At 47.8% G+C, this 24,986-nt stretch overlaps 1 protein-coding gene across 1 annotated transcript in view; it reads left to right on the forward strand.

Annotated features, from left to right (window-relative positions):
- Nucleotides 1-24,986, forward strand: part of LOC121444057 (coiled-coil domain-containing protein 57-like) — a 94,924-nt gene that overhangs the window by 3,110 nt on the left and 66,828 nt on the right. The window contains exons 2-7 of the mRNA XM_041645801.1: nt 5,917-6,331; nt 8,184-8,292; nt 20,219-20,320; nt 20,442-20,599; nt 20,731-20,805; nt 22,217-22,417. Of these exons, the coding sequence (XP_041501735.1) occupies nt 5,925-6,331; nt 8,184-8,292; nt 20,219-20,320; nt 20,442-20,599; nt 20,731-20,805; nt 22,217-22,417 (1,052 nt within the window). The 5' untranslated portion in view covers nt 5,917-5,924. The remainder of the gene's footprint in view (nt 1-5,916; nt 6,332-8,183; nt 8,293-20,218; nt 20,321-20,441; nt 20,600-20,730; nt 20,806-22,216; nt 22,418-24,986) is intronic.

A 24,986-nucleotide genomic window follows, 5' to 3' on the forward strand; every position in this document is an offset into this window, starting at 1 on the left:
CTAGCAGTAAGAAAATCCTCAGCAAAGAATAGCATGTACACCCAGAGACAAAAGGATCAGCCCTCTGGCCTTCTGGAAGCAGCTAGAAGTCCAGAGAGCGCTGCAGCAGGCCATCAGAGAGCGCTGCAGCAGGCCATCAGAGAGTGCTGCAGCAGGCCATGCCAACCGGGTCCAACCCACAGGTCTCTGTGTGCAGCCCCAAGAACTGAAACTTATTTTTTTTTTTTTTTTTTTTTTTTTTTGCTTTTTCGAGACAGGGTTTCTCTGTGGTTTTGGAGCCTGTCCTGGAACTAGCTCTTGTAGACCAGGCTGGTCTCGAACTCACAGAAATCCGCCTGCCTCTGCCTCCCGAGTGCTGGGATTAAAGGCGTGCGCCACCACCGCCCGGCCTGAAACTTATTTTTGAGAATGTCCAGGGGCCACAGCAGATGTTAAATAGAATAGTATCACACAACCAGGTTCCCATGTTGGAAGAGTAGCAACCTGAAGTTCTGTAGCCCGTGACCGGAAGAGGCAAACGGTAGCTGGTTGCCGTGGGGCACCCTGTGCTCTAGTGGAGCAAGCAACCCTACTTAGGCATTTTAAAGTGATTTTTCTGGTGTCCAAAGGCGCATGTTGGTTGCTTTTCTCATTACTCTGGCATAAGCAGTTTAAGGAAAGGGGGGTTGTTTGGCTCACAGTTTGAAGGTGCAGTATGTGGTGGCCAGACCGTGAGGCAGCTGAGGTGAGGAGTCAGGCCTGTTGGTGAGAGGGCTGCAGGAGCCAGCAGAGCTGTGGAGTGGATAGCACTCAGCCAGGCAGAGGGATCTCCCGCAGCTCCGAGAGGCCAGGCTGCTGTGATCTGATGGGAAGCTGGGTCTCGTGCCAGCTGTGCACTTGGGTGAGTAAGGCTGCCTGTTTGTCATCTGCTCCAAAAACCCCAGTCCAGACACTTGGAGCTCTGGGACCTACAGTAACAGTCACCTGGGGAGCACTAGGACCAGGGACTTTGTACAGCCAGTGTACAGCTCATGCTTGGACCCCTAAAGAGTTGGGGTTCCCCATGACCAGCCTTGAGAGACTTTGCCATGCTTGTCACCTAGGCGCTGATAGGAGCCTCTGTGTGAAGCAGCAGGATGGGGCTGGAGTTGTAGAGTTGCTGTGTGGCCAAAGCTCCTGGCATGTACTGCCTGGTTCACTACCTGCCAGGCCCTGCTCTAGGTGTTTGGAACTTACAGGAAGACCTGCCACAAAGCTGCGGCCACCAGCCAGTGAAACACTGTTCTCTCCTGTGAAATGCACTCTTGGCTCTTTAGTCCAGATGATTTTGACCACACTTGAAATCTTTATTTAATTTTATGTCTGTGTGTGTGCTTGTGGACATGGATAACAAAGGAGCCTGTAGACTCCAGAGGAAAACATCAAAGCCCCTGGACCTGGAGTTACAGGAACTTGTGAGCTGTCGTGTGGGTGCTGGGAAAGGAATCAAGCCCTCCGCAAGAGCAGCAAATCCTCTTCACCACTGAACCCTCTCTCTAGCCCAGCTGTAACTAGTTTTTGCTATCAGTAACTTTATGAATGAAATTTTCTCCAAGTAGTATTCTTGCTTAAATAAAGAGCAGCTGCTGGCTTAGGGGCTCTCGGGAGTTGATGTAAACAGGTAACACAGCACACCGTGACACACGAACTCGCTCACCCACATTATACCACACAACACACACACCTTCACAGCACCACACCTTCCACACATACCCCATGCCCTCCCCTCCACCCACACACACAGCACAACACAAAAGCAAACCCCTGTGGTCCTCCTGTCCCTGTTTTTTGAGTTTTATGTCTGTGGTTTCTTGCTTGTTGTTGATTTGGGTAGAAGTGAAGCAACCTACATGTTCTTCACTTTGGGCTCTCTCTCAGTGTGTTGACTGTCATTTTTCACCTTCTGTGTAAATATATATAAGACAGTGAGTTGAGGTGACCTGGGGCAGCGTGTTTTCTCCTCCTAAAGAAGACCCACTTGCAGAGAGTCAGACAGCTGCCTTCTTTGGGGTGACAGCGATACACAAATATAACTGCTAGGCGTCTCCATGCGCCCTGGGAAAGCACCACTGGAAGAGGGCGACAGTCAGACATCTTTGCCTCCCAAAGGTGACAAGGCCTCTCCTGCCGCTGCTTTCACACCCTTGGACGTGGGGCCGAGGTGATGACGCCCGGCGTTGTTGGCCTTAGTACTTCCCTGTGAGTAACCTCAGACTGACCGTGTCCAGAGAAGAACCCTCCTCTGCTGAGTGCTGACGGCAGGGCATTAGACCAGGAACAGTCTGCACTGTGCCTCAATAAGAAACAGGCTTTTCCGGTGTTTGCGGTCACTGCGGTCCCTGCCCTCTGGAGCCAGTCCCCGGTCCTCAGTCCTCAGTCCCCAGCAAGAGGTGTTTAAAAACGTACCAGCTATTTGAAAAAGTAGTTTTATAATGTTGGATCTAATGTTTTTAAAAATTCAGACTTTATTTAGGCACGGTGGCACTCACCCTTGCTGTTTAGGAGGCTAACGCAAAGGATTGAGAGTTCAAAGCCAATGTGGGCAATCTAGTAAAACTCCATCTCAAAATCCATGGGACTTATATATTGTATTTTGTTTTCTAATTTTTATAACATTTATTTCTGATTTCTGTTATTTATAAAAATATCAGTTCATGATAGCTTGGCAGTAAAAGAATGAACTTCTCATGAGGTAACTCTTCCAGGAGGCTGAGTCCTGGCTGCAGGGGTAAAATGGTGCAAAGAATCAGGTGCCAGCCTCAGGCCTGGCTTGGCTACTTACCCATTTCAATTTGTTTTTTTAATTTTATTGATTTTTATTGAGCTCTACATTTTTCTCTGCTCCCCTCCCTGCCTCTCCCCTTTCCTTCAACCCTCCCACAAGGTCCCCATGCTCCCAATTTACTCAGGAGATCTTGTCTTTTTCTACTTTCCATGTAGATTGTATCTATTTAAGTCTCTCTTGGTGTCCTCATTGTTGTCTAGGTTCTCTGGGATTGTGAATTGTAGGATGGTTTTCTTTGCTCTATGTTTAAAAACCACCTATGAGTGAGTACATGTGATAATTGTCTTTCTGTGTCTGGGTTACCTCACTCAAAATGATGTTTTCTAGCTCCACCCATTTTCCTGCAAAATTCAAGATGTTGTTATTTTTTTTTTCTGCTGTGTAGTACTCCATTGTATAAATACACCACCACATTTTCCTTAACCATTCTTCAGCTGAGGGGCATTTAGGTTGTTTCCAGGTTCTGGCTATGACAAACAAAGCTGTCATGAACATAGCTGAGCACATGTCCTTGTGGCATGATTGAGCATCCTTTGGATATATACCCAAAGGTGGTATTACTGGGTCTTGAGGAAGGTTGTTTCTTAATTTTCTGAGAAATCGCCACATTGACATCCAAAGGGGTTGTAGTAGCTTGCACTCCCACCAGCAATGCAGAAGTGTTTCCTTTACCCTACATCCTCTCCAGCATAAGTTGTCATCAGTGTTTTTGATCTTGGCCATTCTTACAGGTGTAAGATGGAATCTCAGAGTTGTTTTGATTTGCATTTCTCTGATGACTAAGGATGTTGAGCATTTCCTTAAGTGTCTTTCAGCCATTTTAGATTTCTCTGTTGAGAGTTCTCTGTTTAGGTCTGTACCCCATTTTTTATTGAATCATTTGTTCTTTTGATGACCAATTTCTTGAGTTCTTTGTGTATTTTGGAGATCAGACTTCTGTCTGATGTGGGGTTGGTAAAGATCTTTTTCCATTCTGTAGGCTGTCGTTTTGTCTTGTTGACCATGTCCTTTGCTTTATAGAAGCTTTTCACTTTCAGGAGGTCCAATTTATTGTTTCTCTGTGTCTGTGCTACTGGGGTTAAATTTAGGAAATGGTCTCCTGTGCCAATTTTCTCTTCTGTGAAATTCAGTGTGGCTGGCTTTATGTTGAGGTCTTTGATCCATTTGGACTTGAGTTTTGTGCATGGTGATAGATATGGATCTATTTTCATTCTTCTACATGTTGATATTCAATTATGCCAGCACCATTTGTTAAATATGCTTTCTTTTTTTCCATTTTATATGTTTTGCTTCTTTGTCAAAAATCAGGTGTTTATAGGTGTCAGGACTAATATTCAGGTCTTCTATTCGGTTCCATTGGTCCTCCTGTCTGTTCTCATGCCAATACCAGGCTGTTTTTAGTACTGTAGCTCTGTAGTAGAGTTTGAAGTCAGGGATTGTGATGCCTCCTAAGTTCTTTTATTGTACAGGATTGTTTTGGCTATCTTGGGTTTTTTGCTTTTCCATATGAAGTTGAGTACTGTTCTTTCAAGGTCTGTGAAAAATTTTGCTGGGATTTTGATGGGCATTGCATTGAATCTGTAGATTGATTGCTTTTGGTAAGATTGCCATTTTTACTATGTTATTTCTACCTACCCAAGAGCATGGGAGATTTTTTTTTTTTTAGATTTATTTCTTTATTATGTATACAGTATTTTCAGTACTCTGCCTGCAGGCCAGAAGAGGGCACCAGATCTCATTACAGATGGTTGTGAGCCACCATGTGGTTGCTGGGAATTGAACTCAGGACCTTTGGAAGAGCAGGCAATGCTCTTAACCACTGAGCCATCTCTCCAGCCCGAGCATGGGAGATCTTTCCATTTCCTGGTGCCTTTTTCAATTTTTTTCTTCAAAGATATAAAGTTCTTGTCACACAGGTCTTCCACTTGTTTGGTTAGAGTTACTCCGAGATATTTTGTACTATTCGTGTGTAGCAGCAGCTGCTTGTTCGTCCCGGCTGCCCAGAACTGAAATAACCACACAGAAACTGCATTAATTAAATCACTGCTTGGCCCGTTAACTTCTTATTGGCTAACTCTTACATCTTAGTATAACCCATTTCCATTAATCTGTGTATCGACACATGGCAGTGGCTTATCTGCAAAGTTTCAGCATGTCTCGGCTCCATGGCGTCTCTCTGACTCAGCTCTTCTTCCTCCCAGCATTTAGCTTAGTCCCCCCTCCCGCCCCACTAGTTCTCTTCTTCCCTGCCATAGGCTCAAATCAGTTCTTTATTCATTAGCCAATAAAAGCAACACATAGAGGACCTCCCACAGCATTTGTGGCTATTGTGAAGGTGATATTTCTCTGATTTCTTTCTCAGCCCATTTATTATCTGTGTATAGGAGGGCTCTTGATTTTTTTTTTTTTTTGAGTTAATCTTGTATCCTGCTACATTACTGAAAGTGTTCATGAGTTGTATAAGTTCCTTGGTAGAATTTTTGGGTTCGCTTATGTAAACTATCATATCATCACCAAATAGTGAGAGTTTGACTTCTTCTTTCCCGATTTGTATCCCCTTGATCTCCCTTTGGTGTCTTATTGCTCTAGCTAGGACCTCAAGAACTATATTGAATAGATATGGAGAGAGTGGACAACCTTGTCTTGTTCCTGAGTTCACTGGGATCATTGGGAGTTTCTCTCTATTTAGTTTGACGTTGGCTGTTGGCTTGCTGTATATTGCCTTTATTATGTTGGGTTTGTTCCTTGTATCCCTGCTCTCTCTTTTTGCTTATATGGCCGCCTCAATGTCTAATGTGCAGATGGAGTAAGAGCTACACAAAGCTGCTTGATAGAACATAACTCCTGGAGCTGTTCAAGTCATGGTTCCCCTTTTCCCTTCTTCTGCCTTCCCTGGTTCTCCTGCTGTAGAGTGAGCTTCAGAAAGGAGCAGCCCATGATGAGGGACACGTGAACCCTGGAGGCCTCGGGCTTGGTGCTGCCTCATGGTTCTGAACCTCCCTGACATTAAAGCTGGGGGTGACCATACCCCCCATGGTAGAGGACCTGAGGTGGCACCGGGGAAGGAAGTTACAGCCCCTGATGGTGGCTCCTTGTTGCCGTCTCTGCTGTAGCCACTGCCATGCTGCCACCGTGTTCAGATCGGGAACTGAGTGAGCTGCTGGCTCGCAAGGAGGAGGAGTGGCGAGCTCTGCAGGCCCATCGCGCCCAGCTGCAGGAGACAGCTCTACAGATGACGCAGAAACATCTGGAGGAGACACGAGGGCAGCTGCAGCGCCTGCAGGAGGATTTCGTGTACAACCTTCAAGTGCTGGAGGAGCGGGACCGTGAGCTGGAGCGCTACGACATTGAATTCACCCAGGCCCGCAGGCGGGAGGAGGCTCAGCAAGCAGAGGCCAGTGAGCTGAAGATAGAGGTGGCCAAGCTGAAGCAGGCACTCTCCAGGGAGGCCAGGCACGTGGAGGAGTTGCAGCGTCAGCATGAGCGGACGTTGCAGGAGCATCACTTGGAGCTGGAGCGTGTCCGCAGGTGAGCATCACATGTCAGGGTCCTGGAGTCTTCTCCTGACAGGCTGGCAGCCACCCACTCCCACTGTGCCCTCACCCTGGGCCTCCTGTTCAGTAAAAGGAAATGTCCCTGTGGTCCATGAAGCAGTTTTCCAGGATTATGTGTGGGACAAATAAGATACTTTGAATATAATTTTTGAGCTACTATTGGGGAGTTTTGCTATTGTTATTTTTGAAAAAAGAAAACAAACTATCTTTTTCATTTTACACACCAATTCAGTTCCCACTCTCTCCCTTCCTCCCATCCCCACCCACATCCACTCCTCAGAGAGGGTAAGGCACATGCTTTGAGGAAGGTCCAAGGCCCTCCCTACTACATCTAGGCTGAATAAGGTGTGCTGCATGGCTGGGGCAGACTGCAGGGCCACTGGCAGTGGCACCAGGATTTATCCCTACTGCTTGTATGGAAGTGGTTTTTAAAACTAGTTTACCCCTACGATGATTTTTTCTGATGCCCAGTGAGTGATGCATGTTCCACTCGACACTTGGTAATATTATGATTTTTCTTTCCTTAGATCTCAGTCCAAGATTTCTTTGTATTTTAGACAAGATCTCACTGGCTGTCCTGGAACTCACTCTGTAGACCAAGGTGGCCACAAACTCACAACGATCCACCTGCCTCTGCCTCCAGAGTGCTGGGATTGAAGGCATGCATCACTGCCCCAGCATGTCAGGTGCTATCCGTGGCATTCTTACCTTTAGAGTTGGTGGAGGCTCCTGGTCTGCTAAATTTCCGCAATACATTCCTCGAGTTCCACCTACTAGTGGCAGAGATGTTGTGTCAGACGTGGAGGCCGGCAGCACCTGCCATCCGCAGTCAGGAAGGGCTCCTGAGGATGTCACCGACCTCTGCCCACAGTTTAAAGCTACTTTGTGTCTTTTTGTGACTCTGTCTTTTCCCTTCTTCTACAAACCTGAAACCTTTCAGTCATATGCAGATACTTTGTCAGGCCCCTGCCCTTGCCTCCTGTCCTGAAACCTGGGGGTTCAACAAGTATCAGTTATCACTACTCCTCAAACCCTTGGGGCTCCCTTTGTTGTTTTTAGTTTATTTTCTCTGTGTTCAGTTGTGTAGTGTCTAATGTCTGTACCAGTTCACCATTCCCTCCTTTGTCAAATTATTGTGATATCATGCCCAGAATTTGAGCCTTTTGTTTAGGTTATTGGACTTATTAAATCTTTTTTGTTGTTTTGAAATGGGGCCTCACTACATAGACCAGGCTGGCCTTGAAATCACAAAGGTCGCCTTCCTCTGCCTCCCAAATGCTGGGACCCGGATTAAAGGCTCGAGGGGCGGTGACCTGAGAGTCATTGTACTTTTTAGTTATCAAGTTTCTATTTGATTCTTTGTTGCTTCTTTCTTTGCTGAGATTTTCTGTTTCTATTTGATTTTCTAAATGTGGTGCAGTTTGATGCTGAACTCTCGCCCTCCCCTCAGGGTCTCACTACTTAGCTCTGGCCGTCCTGGAATTCACTTTGTGACCAGGGTTGGCCTTGAACTCAGAGCTCAGCCTGACCTTCCTCCTGAGGGTTAGGATTAAAGGTGTGCATCACCACACCTGGCCCTTTTCCTGGTTCTTGTTAGTCCATCAGTTTGGGGTTCTGTGTTGTGTTTTCTGCTGCACAATTGGACACTCCATTTAGAGGCGGCAGCAGATTCAGGAAAAGTTCTACTTCTTGGAGGCCTGTTACAAGCCCCTGCTGCAGGCAGCTCCATGTGTAGCGCACCCGGCAAGGTATACATTCAGAGTATAAGCATGCATGCGTATGAACACTCAGTATGGCTCTCTGAATACCATGTCTGATCACCACAGTGGCAGGAGGCATGAAATCGACCAGCAGCAGGAGCAGTATGAGAATCTGAAGTGGAAGCTGGAGAGAAAACTGAGGGAACTCGACGGTGAACTTGCTCTTCAAAGACAGGTAGAACCTTGTTGGGGGTTGGTTCTTCCTTAGCGGTATGCCTTGCCAGCTAGTGTGAAATCGGGTGCTGAGGTGTTCATTGAGGGTATTATCCTAGGAGACGTGGAAGCATAGGGGTCTGCTGGATGCTGTGAGCTGTGTTTGAATTCCCTGGAAGTCACTGCCGTGTACTCTTCTCTCACGCACCAGTCAGAAGTCTCCGGGGAAATGGAGATACAAAAACATTTATTATGTGACTTGACCTTGGAGGTCTTGGAGGCCACCCCACAATTTACCAAGTAGGCTAGAGAACCTGGAACTTGAACCCAAAGGCCTAAGAAACTGGGGCCACACCCTGTAAGGGCAGGAGAAGATGAAGTTAGGACTCAAGCAGAAAGAAAGAGCATTCCTGTTTTTTGGGTTTTCATCGGATTGGCTGACACCACCCGCACTGGGGAGACTGAGTCTTCTTTAGTTGGTCCGGTGATTCAGATGCCCTGCTTGTTTGGAAATTGCTCACAGACACACCCAGGAATAATGTTTACCAACTAGCTGGAAAGCCTTTAGGCCAGTAAAGTTGACCCCTAAAGCTGACCGTCACAAACCCACCCTCGTCATTGTAGCCCAGTACACATCCCCCATTACTCTAAAGCACCAAAGATGTCAGGAAGGTCAGTGTAACAACAGCTGTGCCCCTCTTCCCAAGTATGAAAGGAAACAAATGTTGATCTGTTTTCAAGACAAGGCCTTGCAGTCGAGTGGGAGGCAGAGGCAGGCGGATCTCTGTGAGTCTGAGACCAGCCTGGTCTACAGAGTGAGTTTTAGGCTGTTACACAGAGAAACCCTGTCTGAAGAAAAACAAAAACCAAACGAGACGACAAGGCCTCGTTCTGCAGCCCACTCTTACCTCAAATTCGCAATTGCAATTCTGCCCCAGCCTTCCCAGTGCCTGCACCACCTCGCCCAGGTGACATTTTAATTGGTGCTCATTCTTCTGATGTCCATAACTTTAGCACTTTAATCTGGATTTGGTGATACATAGCCAATGTTATGTTATCTGACAGAAGAGTAGAAGACAAAATAAGGTGCCTTTTCTTTTTTTCTTTCTTTTTGTTTGTTTGTTTGTTTTGGGGTTTTGGTTTTTCGTTTAGGGTTTCTCTGGAGCTTTGGAGTCCTGGAACTTGCTCTTGTGTACCAGGCTGGCTCAAACTCACAGAGATTCATCTACCTCTGCATCCCGAGTGCTGGGATTAAAGGTGTGTGCCGCCGCCACCTGGCTTATTTTTTCTTTTTTAAAAATCTTATGTGTATGAGTGTTTTGGACCACCTGTGTGCCCACAGAGGCCAGAAGAGGGCACGGGCCTTCAACCGCCATTACAGATGTTTGTGAACCACTGCGTGCTTGCAGGGAATCAAACCCCGGTCCCCTGGAAGAGCAGCCAGGGCTCGTAATCACTGAGCCTTCTCTGAAGCTCAAGGTGCCTTATTTCAACACTTCTGTTTATGTAGAAAACAAAGGACAAATGGAAAAAACTCTGATTTCTTTTTCAATTAAATTGTTAGAAAACTTAAAGATAGCTTACTTTTTAAAAATGACAGCAGTTTTGTATAGACCCCTAAAAGTTGGTGCCACTGCAGAGATTTCCGTCTCCTCCTCCAGGTGAGAAAGGCCCTGCTAGAGGCAGTGGCAGGTGGAGTCCAGGAAGAGCAGGGGAGGTAAAGTAGTGGCTTTGGAGGGAGAAGAGGAAGTAGTGACTTTAGAAACAACAATGACAGACTTCCGCTTTAACTGTGACAGCTCTCCCTCGGTTAGAAATCTTTGTCTTGAGCAACCTTGAAGATGTCATTCCTCAGTTTCCTGCGAAAACAAGTGGAGGCCAGGGCAACCTCAGCACTCAGGAGGCAGAAACAGGAGGATCTCTGTGAGTTAGAGGCCAGCCTGGTCTACAGAATGAGTTCCAGGACAGCCAGGGCTACACAATGAGACTTTGTCTCGAAAAATCAAAACCAAAACCCAAAACAAGTGGAGAACAGCAGTAGATTCTGCTCTAGAAGAGCATAAACAATTTTTCGAGACAATTTCTCAGTTTAGTTCTAGCTGTCTGAGAACTTGCTTTGTACACCAGGCTGGCCTCAAATTTATAGAGATCCGCCTGCTTCTGCCTCCTGAGTGCTGGGATTAAAGGTGTGCACCACCACCTCCTGGCTAAACTTTTGTCATTTTATACAGAACCTAAGAGTCTGTAAGTGCTCAGTAAAGGGACATGTGTTTTCACTAAAAATATATTTGAATTTAAAAATAAAATGTCATTTCTTGTATTTTTTAAAAAAGGAAATTAATACTTAATATTCTACCATATCTGGCTCCACTGACTGTAATCAGAGAATGTTACTAGAGATGTCCCTAGATCTTCCTAACCTCCATTGTGGTTAGAGATGCTCCCGGATCTTCCTAACCTCCACTGTGGCGTGATCATCCAGTCCTCCTTGGTAGTGTAGGGTGCTCACCTCAGTCAACACCATAGCTTCTTCCCTAACCTGCTGACCTACAGGCTTGAGGGCCCCAAATGACAGACAGTGTCTGAGCTGCCCAGTGGGGCCACTGTAGTGGTCCTGATGGAAGAGTTTCCCTCCCCGAAATCAAGGCTTCTAGGACAGCAGAGCAGAGTGTCCTGGAAACTAGAGGTGATAGTAATGCAATTCTTAATTCCACCCCTCGATTCCTGGGCCCATGTCTGGTCTCCGTGGTTTTCGAATTCCAATTCAGAGTAGACTCAACTTTCTAGACAACCTTGTTTCAGCCCAGAAACCTAATGCCACCCAACTGGTACTGTGATTTAATCTCAAAAGGCCATTTCACTGCTTAGTCAAGCCAACTCTCATGATGATGAGACCATGGTAAGACCCATTAATCTAACAGTCATAAGCCTACTGAGTGAGTCCTTGCTCAGAAGTCATGCTCTGTGGAATACCCTTCCTGTGGATGAGGCATGCTCTGGTCCATACAGCGCAGTACTGATGGACGCATTCCATCCTGTGGTCCATACAGCGCAGTACTGATGGACGCATTCCATCCTGTGGTCCATACAGCGCAGTACTGATGGACGCATTCCATCCTGTGGTCCATACAGCGCAGTACTGATGGACGCATTCCATCCTGTGGTCCATACAGCGCAGTACTGATGGACGCATTCCATGCTGTGGTCCATACAGCGCAGTACTGATGGATGCATTCCATGCTGTGGTCCATACAGCTCAGTACTGATGGACGCATTCCATCCTGTGGTCCATACAGCGCAGTACTGATGGACGCATTCCATCCTGTGGTCCATACAGCGCAGTACTGATGGATGCATTCCATGCTGTGGTCCATACAGCTCAGTACTGATGGATGCATTCCATGCTGTGGTCCATACAGCTCAGTACTGATGGACGCATTCCATCCTGTGGTCCATACAGCGCAGTACTGATTAGACGCATTCCATGCTGGGAAAACCACACTCAGAACAAGTGTCTGTTCCCATAAGGATGTGATGATGCAGCAATTCGGTGTCCCCAACCTGCCCCCAGGCCTCAGGCTGGTCATTCAGGGACTGCTGCCATATTGTAGCTCAGTCTTGGGTTTGTTGCTGGCAGATGGGCACTTAGCAGGAGCCACAGCCAGATCAGCCTTGCTAAGTGAGAAGTCTGTGTTACTGAAGCCTTGCATAACCGCCATCCCTGCCACCATGGCCACATTGTTCATGAATCCATTGGGCAATTACAGGGGTAACTGAGGAAGGAGGACGAGAAGAAGGAGATTGGGGTTGTTGACTGTCTGCAGAGCAAATCACTGAAACCCTCTGCTGAGGTCACAGAGAGCCGTCCACACACTTCCTCGGTTGTCTTTCTCTCCAGTATTCAAGTCCTTCCAAGGAGCCAACCGTCCAGACAAGCCATTGGCTACAGCACAGGAATCAGTATATAATTGCATATTTGTCCATTTTTGTTTCTTTCAAACAAAATGTACCATTGGGTTCATTGCCCAAAGTTCTGCCTGCTAAGAAGAGCGATTGTCCTTCAGGAATGTTCTAGGGCGGGCCTGTGTGTCACAGCCAGCACCCTCAGGTGGCGCCTGTCTTATCTTCCTCTGTGAACTGCTTGTTCAGGGCCCCAGGCCGTGGAGGCTGCAAGGAGAAGGCCCAGCTGCAGGAGTGAGAGCAGGAGCCTTTGTGACGCTGTGATCTTGGGTCTGCTTACGTCCAGTCCTGCAGATTACAGTTTTCCTTGTTTTCCTTATGGTGTATTGCAGCAAATACCAACCGATAGCTTAGTGGATCAGATGATGAACCAGCTGGAGTCACATGGTAAATTGAGGGCTAAGGCCAAGGTGACCCAGGGGCTGACCAAAAGTTTTCTCACAAAAAGGATCTAGAAGCCAGGCTTAGTGGTGCACAACTTTAATGTCAGCAGAGGTAGGCGAATTTCTGTGATTCCAGGCCAGCCTGTACCACCCAGAGCCTCAGCAAGCTGGGATGCAGGGAGAGCATAGCCTGAGGATTTACACACAGAGTCCACGTTCAGTGGTGCTGCTACTGTGTCCATGATGGTGGACAGGGTCTCCTCCACTTCTGTTAGAAGCTGGGCCTTTCACATAATAGCATCGTCCACAGTGTGCAGAACACAGACTCGTGTGCTCCCCTAGAATTGTGTTTAAGATACTGGAGAAGTGAAGCCAGAAGTCAGGCTGCCCCCACATCCGCCCTTTCCCAGAGTGTGGGACTCTGAAAGCCGTTTTCATCTGTTTGCTTCTGGCCTTCGTTACATTTCTGTTGTGAAAAGACACTGACCACCGGGCGATGGTGGCGCACGCCTTTAATCCCAGCACTCGGGAGGCAGAGGCAGGCGGATCTCTGTGAGTTCGAGACCAGCCTGGTCTACAAGAGCTAGTTCCAGGACAGGCTCCAAAGCCACAGAGAAACCCTGTCTCGAAAAACCAAAAAAAAAAAAAAAAAGAAAAGAAAAGACACTGACCAAGGCAACTTACAAAAGAAAGCATTTCATTGGGGCCCTGCTTACATTTTCAGAGGGTGAGACCATGATCATCATGGTGGGAAGCACGGTAGCAAGCAGGCTTGGTGCTGGAGCAGTGGCTGAGAGCTCACATTTAATCCACAAGCACTAGGCAGAGAAGGAAAGACTGGGATCAAAACCCACCCCCAGTGACACCTTCTCCAACAAGGCCACACCTCCTAATCCTTCCCAAACAGTTGCATCAATTAGGTAAGAACTAAATACTCAAATATAAGAGCCTATGGGGGCCATTTTCATTCAAACCACCACATTTCTTAACCCCTGGCTAAGGGTGCCTTTGGCAAGATATGTAGAGGTATATGGGCACCTGCAGAGAACCAGCTGTGTCCTGGGCACTGGAAAGAGCAATTCTCGAGACCTTCAACCTGGAAGTGGAGTCCACTGTCGCTCTTCATGCCTCTGGGGGTGAATACTCAGGATGCGCCACGACTCAGGACTTCCTTGTGATCTACTAGGAATGGCCCCCAGTGCACTTCTTTTAGGGACCAAGAACTTTGTCCATTGTGGGAGGGTTTGACTTCTGAAACAGCCAGGAGTCTTACACATTAAGTCAGAGCCAGAAATATGTGTCCAAGTAAAGACTAATTGTCTGGGTGGTGGTGGTGCATGCCTGTAATCCCTGCACTCAGGAGGGCAGAGGCAGGAGGATCTCTGTGAGCTCAAAGCCAGCCTAGTCTACAGAGTGAGTTCTAGGGCAGCCAGGGATACACAGAGAAACTGTCTGAAAAAACTAACAAGAAAAAAAAGAAAAGACTAATTGTACCAGATGTGATGGTTCAAGCCGGCAATCTTAATTCTTGGGAGACAGGCAGGAGGGTCACCATGAGTTCCTGGGCCAACGTGGGCTACAGAATGAGACTCGGACTCAGAAAGTCAACAACCACCAAAAGTGGCTGAACAGCCGTGATGTGCAAGAAACGACCCGTTTCTGATGGTACCAGAGCCACAAAAGTAGTATGAGAGGGGCTTTAGTCAAGAAGGGCTTCAGCAGGAAGGTCTGGTAAGTAGTTGGTTTGCACAGACTCAGCAGAGCATGGATTCTGTTGTCTCCAGTGGCATCCCTATCTCAGGAAGAAGAAACCGGCATATCTGCTGCAAGAGGGTTGGGAAGGTCTGCCCAGTGTGGGCTGGAATAGTCGGCCCAGCCTGGTGTGGCCTGGAGCAATCTTGGCTGTGAGGAGAGGTCAGGCCATAGTCTCACGTGTTGGGCAGCCTTGTCAGTAGAACTGATTCAGTAAAACAGTGGTTTTCCTCGGCGGGCATAACTGGATATCAACATGTAGAAGAATGAAAATAGACCCATATCTATCACCATGCACGAAACTCAAGTCCAAATGGATCAAAGACCTCAACATAAAGCCAGGCACACTGAACCTTATAGAAGAGAAAGTGGGAAGTACGCTTGAACACATTGGCACAGGGAACCACTTCCTAAGTATAACCTCAGCAGCATAGATACTGAGAGAAACAATTAGTAAATGGGACCTCCAGAAACTGAAAAGCTTCTGTAAAGCAAAGGACACAGTCAACAAGACAAAACGACAGCCTACAGAATGGAAAAAGATCTTCACTAACCCCACATCAGACATAGGTCTGATCTCCAAAATATACAAAGAACTCAAGAAATTGGAAACCAAAAGAACACATAATCCAATTAAAAAAATGGAGTACAGACCTAAAACAGAGAACTCTCAACAGAGAAATCTAAAATGGCTGAAAGACACTTAAGGAAATATTCAACATCCTTAGTCATCAGAGAAATGCAAATCAAAACAACTCTGAGATTCCATCTTACACCTGTAGGAATGGCCAAGATCAAAAACACTGATGACAACTTATGCTGGAGAGGTTGTGGGGAAAAGGGAACACTCCTGCATTGCTGGTGGGAGTGCAAGCTAGTACAGCCCCTTTGGATGTCAATGTGGCGATTTCTCAGAAGATTAGGAAACAACCTTCCTCAAGACCCAGTAATACCACTTTGGGTATATATCCAAAGGAAGCTCAATCGTGCCACAAGGACATGTGCTCAACTATGTTCATAGCAGCTTTGTTTGTCATAGCCAGAACCTGGAAACAACCTAAATGCCCCTCAGCTGAAGAATGGTTAAGGAAAATGTGGTGGTGTATTTATACAATGGAGTACTACACAGCAGAAAAAAAAAATAACAACATCTTGAATTTTGCAGGAAAATGGATGGAGCTAGAAAACATTTTTTGAGTGAGGTAACCCAGACCCAGAAAGACAATTATCACATGTACTCACTCATAGGTTTTATTTATTTATTTTTATTTTTTTAAATATTTATTTATTATGTATACACTATTCTGTCTGTGTGTATGCCTGCAGGCCAGAAGAGGGCACCAAAACCCATTACAGATGGTTGTGAGCCACCATGTGGTTGCTGGGAATTGAACTCAGGACCTCTGGAAGAGCAGGCAATGCTCTTAACCACTGAGCCATCTCTCCAGCCCCTCATAGGTGTTTTTTAAACATAAAGCTAAGAAAGCCAGCTTACAAACCACAATTCCAGAAAACTTAGACAACAATGCGAACACTAAGAGAGACTTACATAGATCTAATCTACATGGGAGATAGAAAGTAGAAAAAGACAAGATCTCCTGAGTAAATTGGGAGCATGGGGACCTTGGGGGAGGATTGAAGTAGGGAGGGCTCAATAAATATCAATTTAAAAAATTGAGATTAAAAACAATGGTTTTTCTCTTATAAAGTGAAACAAACTGATGGCTGGGAACTGGCCTGCTCACCTTCATCACATACTGTGCGCAAAGAAAATCTTCCTTCTGGTCGGTTAATCACAGGGTCACAAGACATTGGAGGAAATTTACCCATTCATTGCTGAAATGTTTTTGAATGCATGCTACATGCTGGTAGTTCTCTAGACTCTGGGTCGGGCATGAATACCTGGCATACCTAGATTGCCTGCCCTCACAGAGCAAAGAACATCCTTGGAGCAGTTAACCTGAGCACGATCCTAGCCTTCCCAGCGTGGATGTGGTGAAACAGGAGGGTCAGGTGTGGGGTTTGGTTGGATTCGCTTTCAGGTAGAGTGAGCGGTCAAGAAGGGCCATTAAGCATTGGGGGCAGGGTGGGGGAGTCATCAGGAGGAGGACAAGCACCTGCCTGTGTGCACAGGGATACCTAGAAACTAGAGTTCATGTTCATGTGAGGAATGAATGTTGGCCTGCAGGGCCTTGCAGGAACGGGAGCAGCATGGGGAGCCCTGGGCTTCTGTGCAGAGCACTGACAAGATTGAGGATCTCTGGTCCAGAAGTGGGAGAAGTCGTCAGCAGGCTGATGGGACACGCCTGGACAGTAGGCCCTAGTGGATGAGAACAGGCCAGCTTTCGATATGCTTAGAGAGGAGCCTGTGGGACTTCTGACGTGGCTGATGAAGAGGCGGTTGCCAGGGACGCCTCAGTTTGGTCTGAGCACACAGGGTGACCGCTAGTTGTTGAGACAAGGGCCCAAGGAGGACAGTGAGAGGCCGGACAAGTCAGCTTGTCATGTTGGCTGACCAGCAGGACCAGAAGGTGGCAGCACTGGCTCGATGTTGTAGTGTGGATCCCTGTTCTCTGGTAGCCACAGCCTGCAGAACTTCCCTTTCGGGTTTTGTTCAGAAAAAAAAAAAAAAACGTTTCATGATTTGTGGGTTTTTTGCTGCCATTGATTAGTTGGCTGGTTTTGGTGTGGATCTTTTGAGAGAGGTTCCTACCGTGTAGCCCAGGCTGACTAGAACTTGTCTGTCTTTTTTTTTTTTTTGGTTTTTCGAGTCAGGGTTTCTCTGTGGTTTTGGAGCCTGTCCTGGAACTAGCTCTTGTAGACCAGGCTGGTCTTGAACTCACAGAGATCCGCCTGCCTCTGCCTCCCGAGTGCTGGGATTAAAGGCGTGCGCCACCATCGCCCGGCCTTGTCTGTCTTTGCCTCCCAAGTTCGGGGGTTACGGGTATATTCCACCAACTCACCTCCCACCTTTCCCTCCCTCTCTCCCTCGACCCCCTCTCTCACTCCCTTTCTCTCCCTCCTTCCTTCCTTCCTTCCTTCCTTCCTTCCTTCCTTTTTTGTTTGTTTCTATGCTTGGAACAGAATCCAGGGCATCATACATGACAGGCAAGTATCCTACCACTAAGCTATAACCCCATGATTCTGTAATTTATAATAATGATTGTAGTATTCTGATTCCAGTAAGGTCGCTCATGTGACCGTTCATATTTCACATTTACCTTTCAAGGGACTGAAAACCTGAAATGTGATTTTTTTAGTCATGCTTTCTACAGCTTCCTAAGCAGGTACATGAGCAGCAGGGGCAGAATTCATGGTGCACACATTTGTATGGGGCCTGTCTGCCCGGGCTGGACGGTGTGCTCCACAGGACTGGGAGGGGGGCAGCTCCCTCACAGCTGCGTCTGTGCCCCCTCAGCCCTGCTTTCAGGGCCAGTCTGGTGGTGGGCAGGGCAGGGCCCAGGTCCAAAGGGGCTCACACGTTCCTGAGCACTCAGTCCTCCCAAGGGCTCCAAGAGTGAGGTGAAGGATGACTGACACTAGGTAGTAGAAAGATTAGGCCAGTGAACACCCTAATCAGCCAGGGACCCCATGGCTGACCTCACCATGTCAGAGAAACGAGGAGATGTGTGTAATGTGTGTGTTACCCTGACGGCGGTGACTGTACAGTCCACATGTGTGTGCTACCCTGACAGCGGTGACTGTACAGTCCACATGTGTGTGCTGCCCTGATTGCGGTGACTGTACAGTCCGCATGTGTGTGCTACCCTGACAGCGGTGACTGTACAGTCCACATGTGTGTGCTGCCCTGACGGCGGTGACTGTGCAGTCCGCATGTGTGTGCTGCCCTGACGGCGGTGACTGTACAGTCCGCATGTGTGTGCTACCCTGACGGTGGTGACTGTGCAGTCCGCATGTGTGTGCTGCCCTGACGGTGGTGACTGTACAGTCCGCATGTGTGTGCGGCCCTGACGGTGGTGACTGTGCAGTCCGCATGTGTGTGCTACCCTGACAGCGGTGACTGTGCAGCCCGCATTCTGACCCAACTGAGGGAGCTACACCAGCCCCTTTGAGGGCGGCACCCGTGAGCCGCTTCTCCCTTAGAAGAGAGAGGTTCCTTTTTTTTGTTTTGTTGAGATGGGTTTAGAGCCTGTACTGGAACTAGCTCTTGTAGACCAGGCTGGCCTTGAAATCAGAGATCTGTCTGTCTCTGCCTCTCAAGTGCTGGGATTAAAGGCGTGCACCACCACTGCCTCACTTACCTGAGAAATTTTTATGTAGCTTGATATATATTAGTATATGTATATAAAATAGAAATGTAAATCACACAGTTACTGGTAATAAATCATAGATAAAGTTAATTTAAAATCTTTCTTGGCTGGCAAGATGGTTCATTGAGTAAAAGCACTTGCTGCCAAGCCTGCCAACCTGATTTCTGTCCCTAGAACTCACGTGGTAGAAGCAGAGAGCCGACTCCAGCAAGTTGTCCTCTGACCTCCCCACAGTGTGCACACATGCAGACACACACATTTAAGTGGAGAAATGTGGAGAAATATAACAGTCTTTGGGCGCCAGGCATGGTGGTGCCAGGCATGGTGGTGTGCACCTTTAGCCCTAGCACCTGAGAGCACAGGCAGGTGGATCTCTGAATCCAAGGCCAGTCTGGTCTAAACAGCAAGTTACTGGGGCTGGAGAGATGGCTCAGCGATGAAGAGCTCTGGCTGCTCTTCCAGAGGAGCTGGGTCCAATTCTCAGCACCCACGTGGGGGCTAAAAACTGTAACTCCAGTTCCATTGGATCTGATGCAAGCAAGCCCTAGACACTCATGCAGTGTGCAGACATACATGCAGGCAAAACACTCGCACATATTTAAAAAATTTTAATTACATAGTAAGTTCCAGGCCAGGCAGTGCTACACAGTAAGACCCTATCAAAAACAAAGACAAAGAAAACTTTAGTTTACATTTAATTTGATCATTTAGTAACAAAGAAAGCAAATTTGCCTACGAATGAATTGGATGTGCTTGTTTATTTTTACATAAATGGTGAAATCTTGGCTGACTACTTGATGCTTAGAACATCAAGCATCTTCAAGTTTTTTTCAGAGCTGGTTGATATTTTGATATCAATGATGAGAAGATTGCTTTACTTAAATATAGTACAAAGTGATAGAAGTTTGTCTGTGGTCTGGAGAGATGTTTTGGTGGTTTAGAGCAGAAGTCCCAGGTTCAATTCCCAGCATCCATGTGGCAGCTCACAACCAACTGTAACTCCAGTTCTAGGGAATCTGATGCCGTCTTCTGGCCTCCAAGGGCACCAGGCACACTTGTAGTGCAGACATACATGCAGGCAAATGACATACACACAAGCAAAATGTGTGTGTGTGAAACAGCTCTGACTGTCCTGGCCTCAAATCACAGAGATCCGCCTGCCTCAGGCGTGCACCACTACTACCCGGACAGACAGAAACTTTTAAAATTAAGCATTCTTTTTTTTTTCGAGACAGGGTTTCTCTGTGGCTTTGGAGCCTGTCCTGGAACTAGCTCTGTAGACCAGGCTGGTCTCGAACTCACAGAGATCCGCCTGCCTCTGCCTCCCGAGTGCTGGGATTAAAGGCGTGCGCCACCACCGCCCGGCTAAATTAAGCATTCTTACTTAATAAAAACCAAAGGTCTATAAAGATACATATTAAAGAATGGTGGTACGAAGCCTTTGTTTTCTGTACGTAACTATCATGCGTGCAGAACAAACTTTGTATGTGCTATAAAGACACTGCGGCTCACGACGGACCGTGGTCTCAAGCCTGACCTGAGGTGTCTGAGGTCGCTGCCCTCCTTCACTCCCCACTCACAGGAGCTGCTGCTGGAGTTTGAATCTGAGATGCAGAGACGGGAGCACGAATTCCAGCTGAGGGCAGACGACATGAGCAATGTGGTCTTGGCCCATGAGCTCAAGGTAACCGTCCCTGCCGGGGCTTTGGCGGGCTTTCTAGCTCTCCAGTTCACTGTTGCCAGCTTTGATCTGAGCTGCAAGCACCTCAGCATCCTCCCACAGCTGTTCCCCCGGACTTTCCTAGGTGAAGCTACTGAACAAAGAGCTGCAGGCTCTGAGAGAAGCTGGGGCGCAGGCCACAGAGAGTCTGCAGAAGGCAGAGGCAGAGCACATTGAGTTGGAGAGGAGGCTACAGGGCCGTGCCCTGGAGTTCCAGAATCTGGAGGCCGTGAAGGATGGTCGGTGCGTGGGTTCTCCTCCCGGGCACTGTGGCCATCAGGGCTAGAGCCTGGTGGCCCTGCCTTCCTAGCTATGCCAGCTCTTTGCTTCAGCTTCTTCTGTAACTGCTCTTTACTGATACAGTTTTTGTTCAGGATAAAGGACTTGGAGGAGAAGCTTCACTCTGTACAGCTGGCCAGTAAGAGAGCCGAGGACACCGTCAGGAGGAAGTGAGTATTTGTGCCTGGGTGGGGAGCTCTGGGAGAGAGTCTGGGTTGTAGTCACTGACGACAAGGGCCCTGTGACGGGTAGCCTGTGCTCACGTGATGCTTTGGCTCCATGCTCTACTTCCTCAGAGAGGGTTAGACTTTCAACATCTCAAAACTTAAAATTCTTTAAGGGCCAGGACTCCAGGTCATTGGTAAAGCACAAGCTTAGCATGCCTGAAATTCTGGATCTAATCTCCAGTGCCAAAACACGCTTTTAAAAAGTATAGCCTTAGTTAAAAGTTAACTTTTATGGGTGAGTGAGCTTGCTCTGTACATAAAATCTTTGCCACCATAGGGAGCGAGTGGCCAGAGTTCCCACTCTGGAATCCATGCGGTTAAAGAAGAGAACTGACTTCACACACGTGACTTCACACAATGCCCACCACTAAATAAATATTTAAAAAATTGAAAGTTAACATTTAAAACTTGAATGTTTTTTTTTTTTTTTTTTTTTTTTTTTTTTTTTTTTTTTTGGTTTTTCGAGACAGGGTTTCTCTGTGGCTTTGGAGCCTGTCCTGGAACTAGCTCTGTAGACCAGGCTGGTCTCGAACTCACAGAGATCCGCCTACCTCTGCCTCCCGAGTGCTGGGATTAAAGGCGTGCGCCACCATCGCCCGGCTTGAATGTTTTATTAACTATAAATTTTAGACTGTAGCCCCAAACTTTACCATGTTGATGCAGTCACCTCTTATTCTCATGGATGTAGATTCTCTGAGCTCTCTTTTTCCTGCTGACATAGCCTGTGACCAGAGTAGGTTGGGACCCAGCCAACTGCAGCAGGTGCTTCTTGTTGCCAAGGTCTGGGACACCCAGGAAGTAGGTGGTGTGTTGGCTCAAGGTGGAACTTCAGCAGGGCCATTGAAACATTGCCCCTCCTCCAGGCTATCGTGGGGTTCAGGAGGTGCTGGAACAGCACAGTCAACAAGGTAGCTCCATGGAGTGGGTTGGGGATGGGGTGAGAGGCCCCATGAGTGAGCTCAGCTGGAAGCTCCAGCTCTAGGGTTTTAGCCCCCAGGGCAAGAATCATTTACTTTCTCTTCCAAAGGAAACACAGTAACTGTAGCGATAACACACCTCCCTAGTGATGAGCTGAGAGTGTTCCTGTGCCCTCCGTGGGCTGGTCACGGTCTCGGTGCTGAGCTAAGAGTGCTTTGTGAACTGTTTTGGTCTCTGTCTTGTGAGCTTTGGGATGCATCCAGGAGCCTGGCATCTAAGAATAGCTGCTTACATAGGAAGAGCAAGCTCACCCCCAAGTCACTCCTGTAAAGCCGGCATCCTGTCGGGGATCCTGTAGTGTGAGAACAGATGGCAGACACTTTGGAGACTCCAGGGCACTGAGTGAACCCTGGTGGGGCCCTTCCCTGTGTTCCAGACACGAAGAGCTTGACTGTGAAGCCAGGAAGAAAGACGCAGTGCTGGCAGCAGTGAAGAGCGCCCATGCAGAGCAGCTGCGAGCGCTGGAGGCCAGGGTGCTGCAGCTGCAAGCCCACTGCGAAACCCTGGAGGGGCAACTGCGCAGGGCCGAGTGGACGCGAGCTGATGATGCCAAAGAAAAGAATGCCCTTATTGACAAGTGAGCCACTCCCTCTGGCCTGCCTGGCCCAACAGCCCTGCGTGCCTGTGCCCTGGCCAGGCATGGGCCATTTTAGACCAAGGGAAATTGCATGCAATAGGTGGGAGGGAATTTGGAACTTTCTGGCCATTTTTTCTAACCATTTCTCTTAATGTTTTCTTTTTAATTATGTAGTTTTTATATTTATGATTATTTGTGGTAAAGTATACATAACAAAGTTTGTCTTTAGTTTTTGCTTTTTCTAAGACAAGGTCTCATTTGACCAAAGTTGGTCCAGAACTTGCCCTATAACCTTAGTTGGCCTTGAATTTATAATCCTTGTGCGTCCACCTCCCAAGTGCTGGGACTGCAAGTGTGTGCCACCATGTCGGATGCCAGCCATTGGCGGGACTGTTCCCATTCAGCGCTGGCTTCCCCCCTTCCCTAGCCTCCCAGTGGCCTCCAGTCTGCTTTCTCTGTGAATCTGCTACCCTAGGAACAGCACATGCTGTAATCGTATGGCACTGGCCCTTCTGTGACTGGCCTGTCACAGAGACTCGAGTCCCCAAGGTGCGTTCACCCACGTTTGTCGATTGCCACTCTCCTTTAAATCACTGTGACTGTGTGGAACCATCCATTACCTCCAGAAGCCGTGGGGACTCAGGGCCAGCTAGCCTCTCATAATACTGAGCCCCAGGTCCCACTGAGAGACCTCCTGGGGGGCATCACCCAGGGTCAACCTCTGGCCTATTGAGCGTGGACAGCGCTGCTGTCTGCACGGGCAGGCCGACCTCCCTTATAGACTTCACTTTCAACTCTTGTGGATATGAACAGAACTGGAATTTGAGGACCACACAGCTCTGGGTTTTACATTTGTTTTGCCTGTGTGGGAGACCTCTGCTCTCCTCCCTCGGGCTTCCCAGTGCTTCAGTATCCAATCCAGGCCAGAGTGTTTGGGCAATCTGCTCCACCTGTGCCTCGTCAGCTGGGAGACTGTCGTAACAGCGCTGGGCGTGCAGCCCTGCGCCCCCATCCATGGGAACACCGTGTTCAGGAGAAACACTGACGTCATGCTCTCAGACTTAGCAGCTGGGTGTGTCTTTGGGATGGGGGTATTTCAATCTTTTTTTTTTTCTAACAGAAAATGACTGCCAAATTACATTTCTGTTAGGGGAAGAAGTAGATCTTAGAACTACGATGTTTCAGGAAATTAAAGTTTATTCCACATGGGCTAGCAAGATGGCTCAGTGGTTAAGAGTGCTAACCACTCCTCCAGGGGATCCGAGTTCAACCCTCAGCACTCACATGCAGACAAAATACCCATACACAAAACAGAAAAATAAGAAATTATAAATTGGCCAGATGATAGTGGCACACACTGTAATCCTAACAAACAGGGAGCAGAGGCAGGTGGATCTCTGTGAGTTCAAGGTCAGCCTAGTCCACAGAGATCCAGGATGCCCAGGGCTACATAGAGAAGCCCTATCTCAAAAACAAAACAAAATGAAAACAAAAAACAAATTTATGTTGTACTTTAAAATGCTCTTCCGTGTTACTTGGTTAAGTCCAGTGTGCTCTTGATCGATCAGTGAGGTAAGAGCCAAGGCAGCCACCTCGATGAGCCAGCGATGCCCCAGCACGCTGTGGGTGTGGGGTGCTATGTCATTGCTGTTGCATTCCCCCATCAGTGTAGCTGCAACGCTGGGACCTCATGGAGCCTGGCTGCTTCCTGCCTCCTCTTGAAGCCTTAAACTACATGTGTTTGTCTTTGTTTGGAGAGAGGGTCTCACCATATATATGTGTGTGTGTGTGTGTGTGTGTGTGTGTGTGTGTGTCTGTGTGTGTACACACACATACATACATATATATATATACATATACATATACACACACACACACACACACACACACACACACGTATATAGTACTGGATAGCCTGGAATTCACAATCCTCCTGCCTTAGCCTCCCAAGTGCTGGAATTATATGCCACACCCAGTTTTAACTATCTTTTAGTTTCTATCTCTAAGTATTTTTTGCTTATTAAGAGTTATTACTAGGCAGACAGGGCACTGTTCTCACTTCTGGGAGTTCAGATACCATTCTCATCTCTATCCGGAGCATGCACTGGCGTTCAGTGACAACCTCAGTGCTTAGCAGATTTTCCGCTCAGTGGGTTTGCTCGAGGACCCCTGGGTAAACACGTAGGATTAGGATAAAAACGGGTTTAGTGGTGACCCGCCTGCTTCACTTGGAATGGTCAGTGTCTACTGGTCTCCATGTAAGGGTGCGGCAGTCATAGCCTGGCACCCAATCTGGGCCAAGTGCTTGGGGAGTGAGGTAGAGTGTGAAGAGGAGGCTACAGTGGACACAGGTCACTGGCCAGCTGTGTCTGTGCTGGTGCTGGGGATGTTGGCAAGATGTGACGAGGTATGCATTTCTAGGTCCGTCTGCTCGGTACCAGATAACCAGCACAGACAGCCAGACTCCCAAAATGTGTAGAGATGTTGGCACAGACCAGGTTTGAAACACCGATGCTGGGTTCCGTGATCGAGGGCGGCCTCACTCTGGAGCAGCTGCGTGGCAAGCAGC

The sequence above is a fragment of the Microtus oregoni genome, unplaced genomic scaffold (assembly GCF_018167655.1).
Source record: "Microtus oregoni isolate MIOR12 unplaced genomic scaffold, Mior012 000117F_ref0000505, whole genome shotgun sequence".
Lineage (NCBI taxonomy): Eukaryota > Metazoa > Chordata > Mammalia > Rodentia > Cricetidae > Microtus > Microtus oregoni.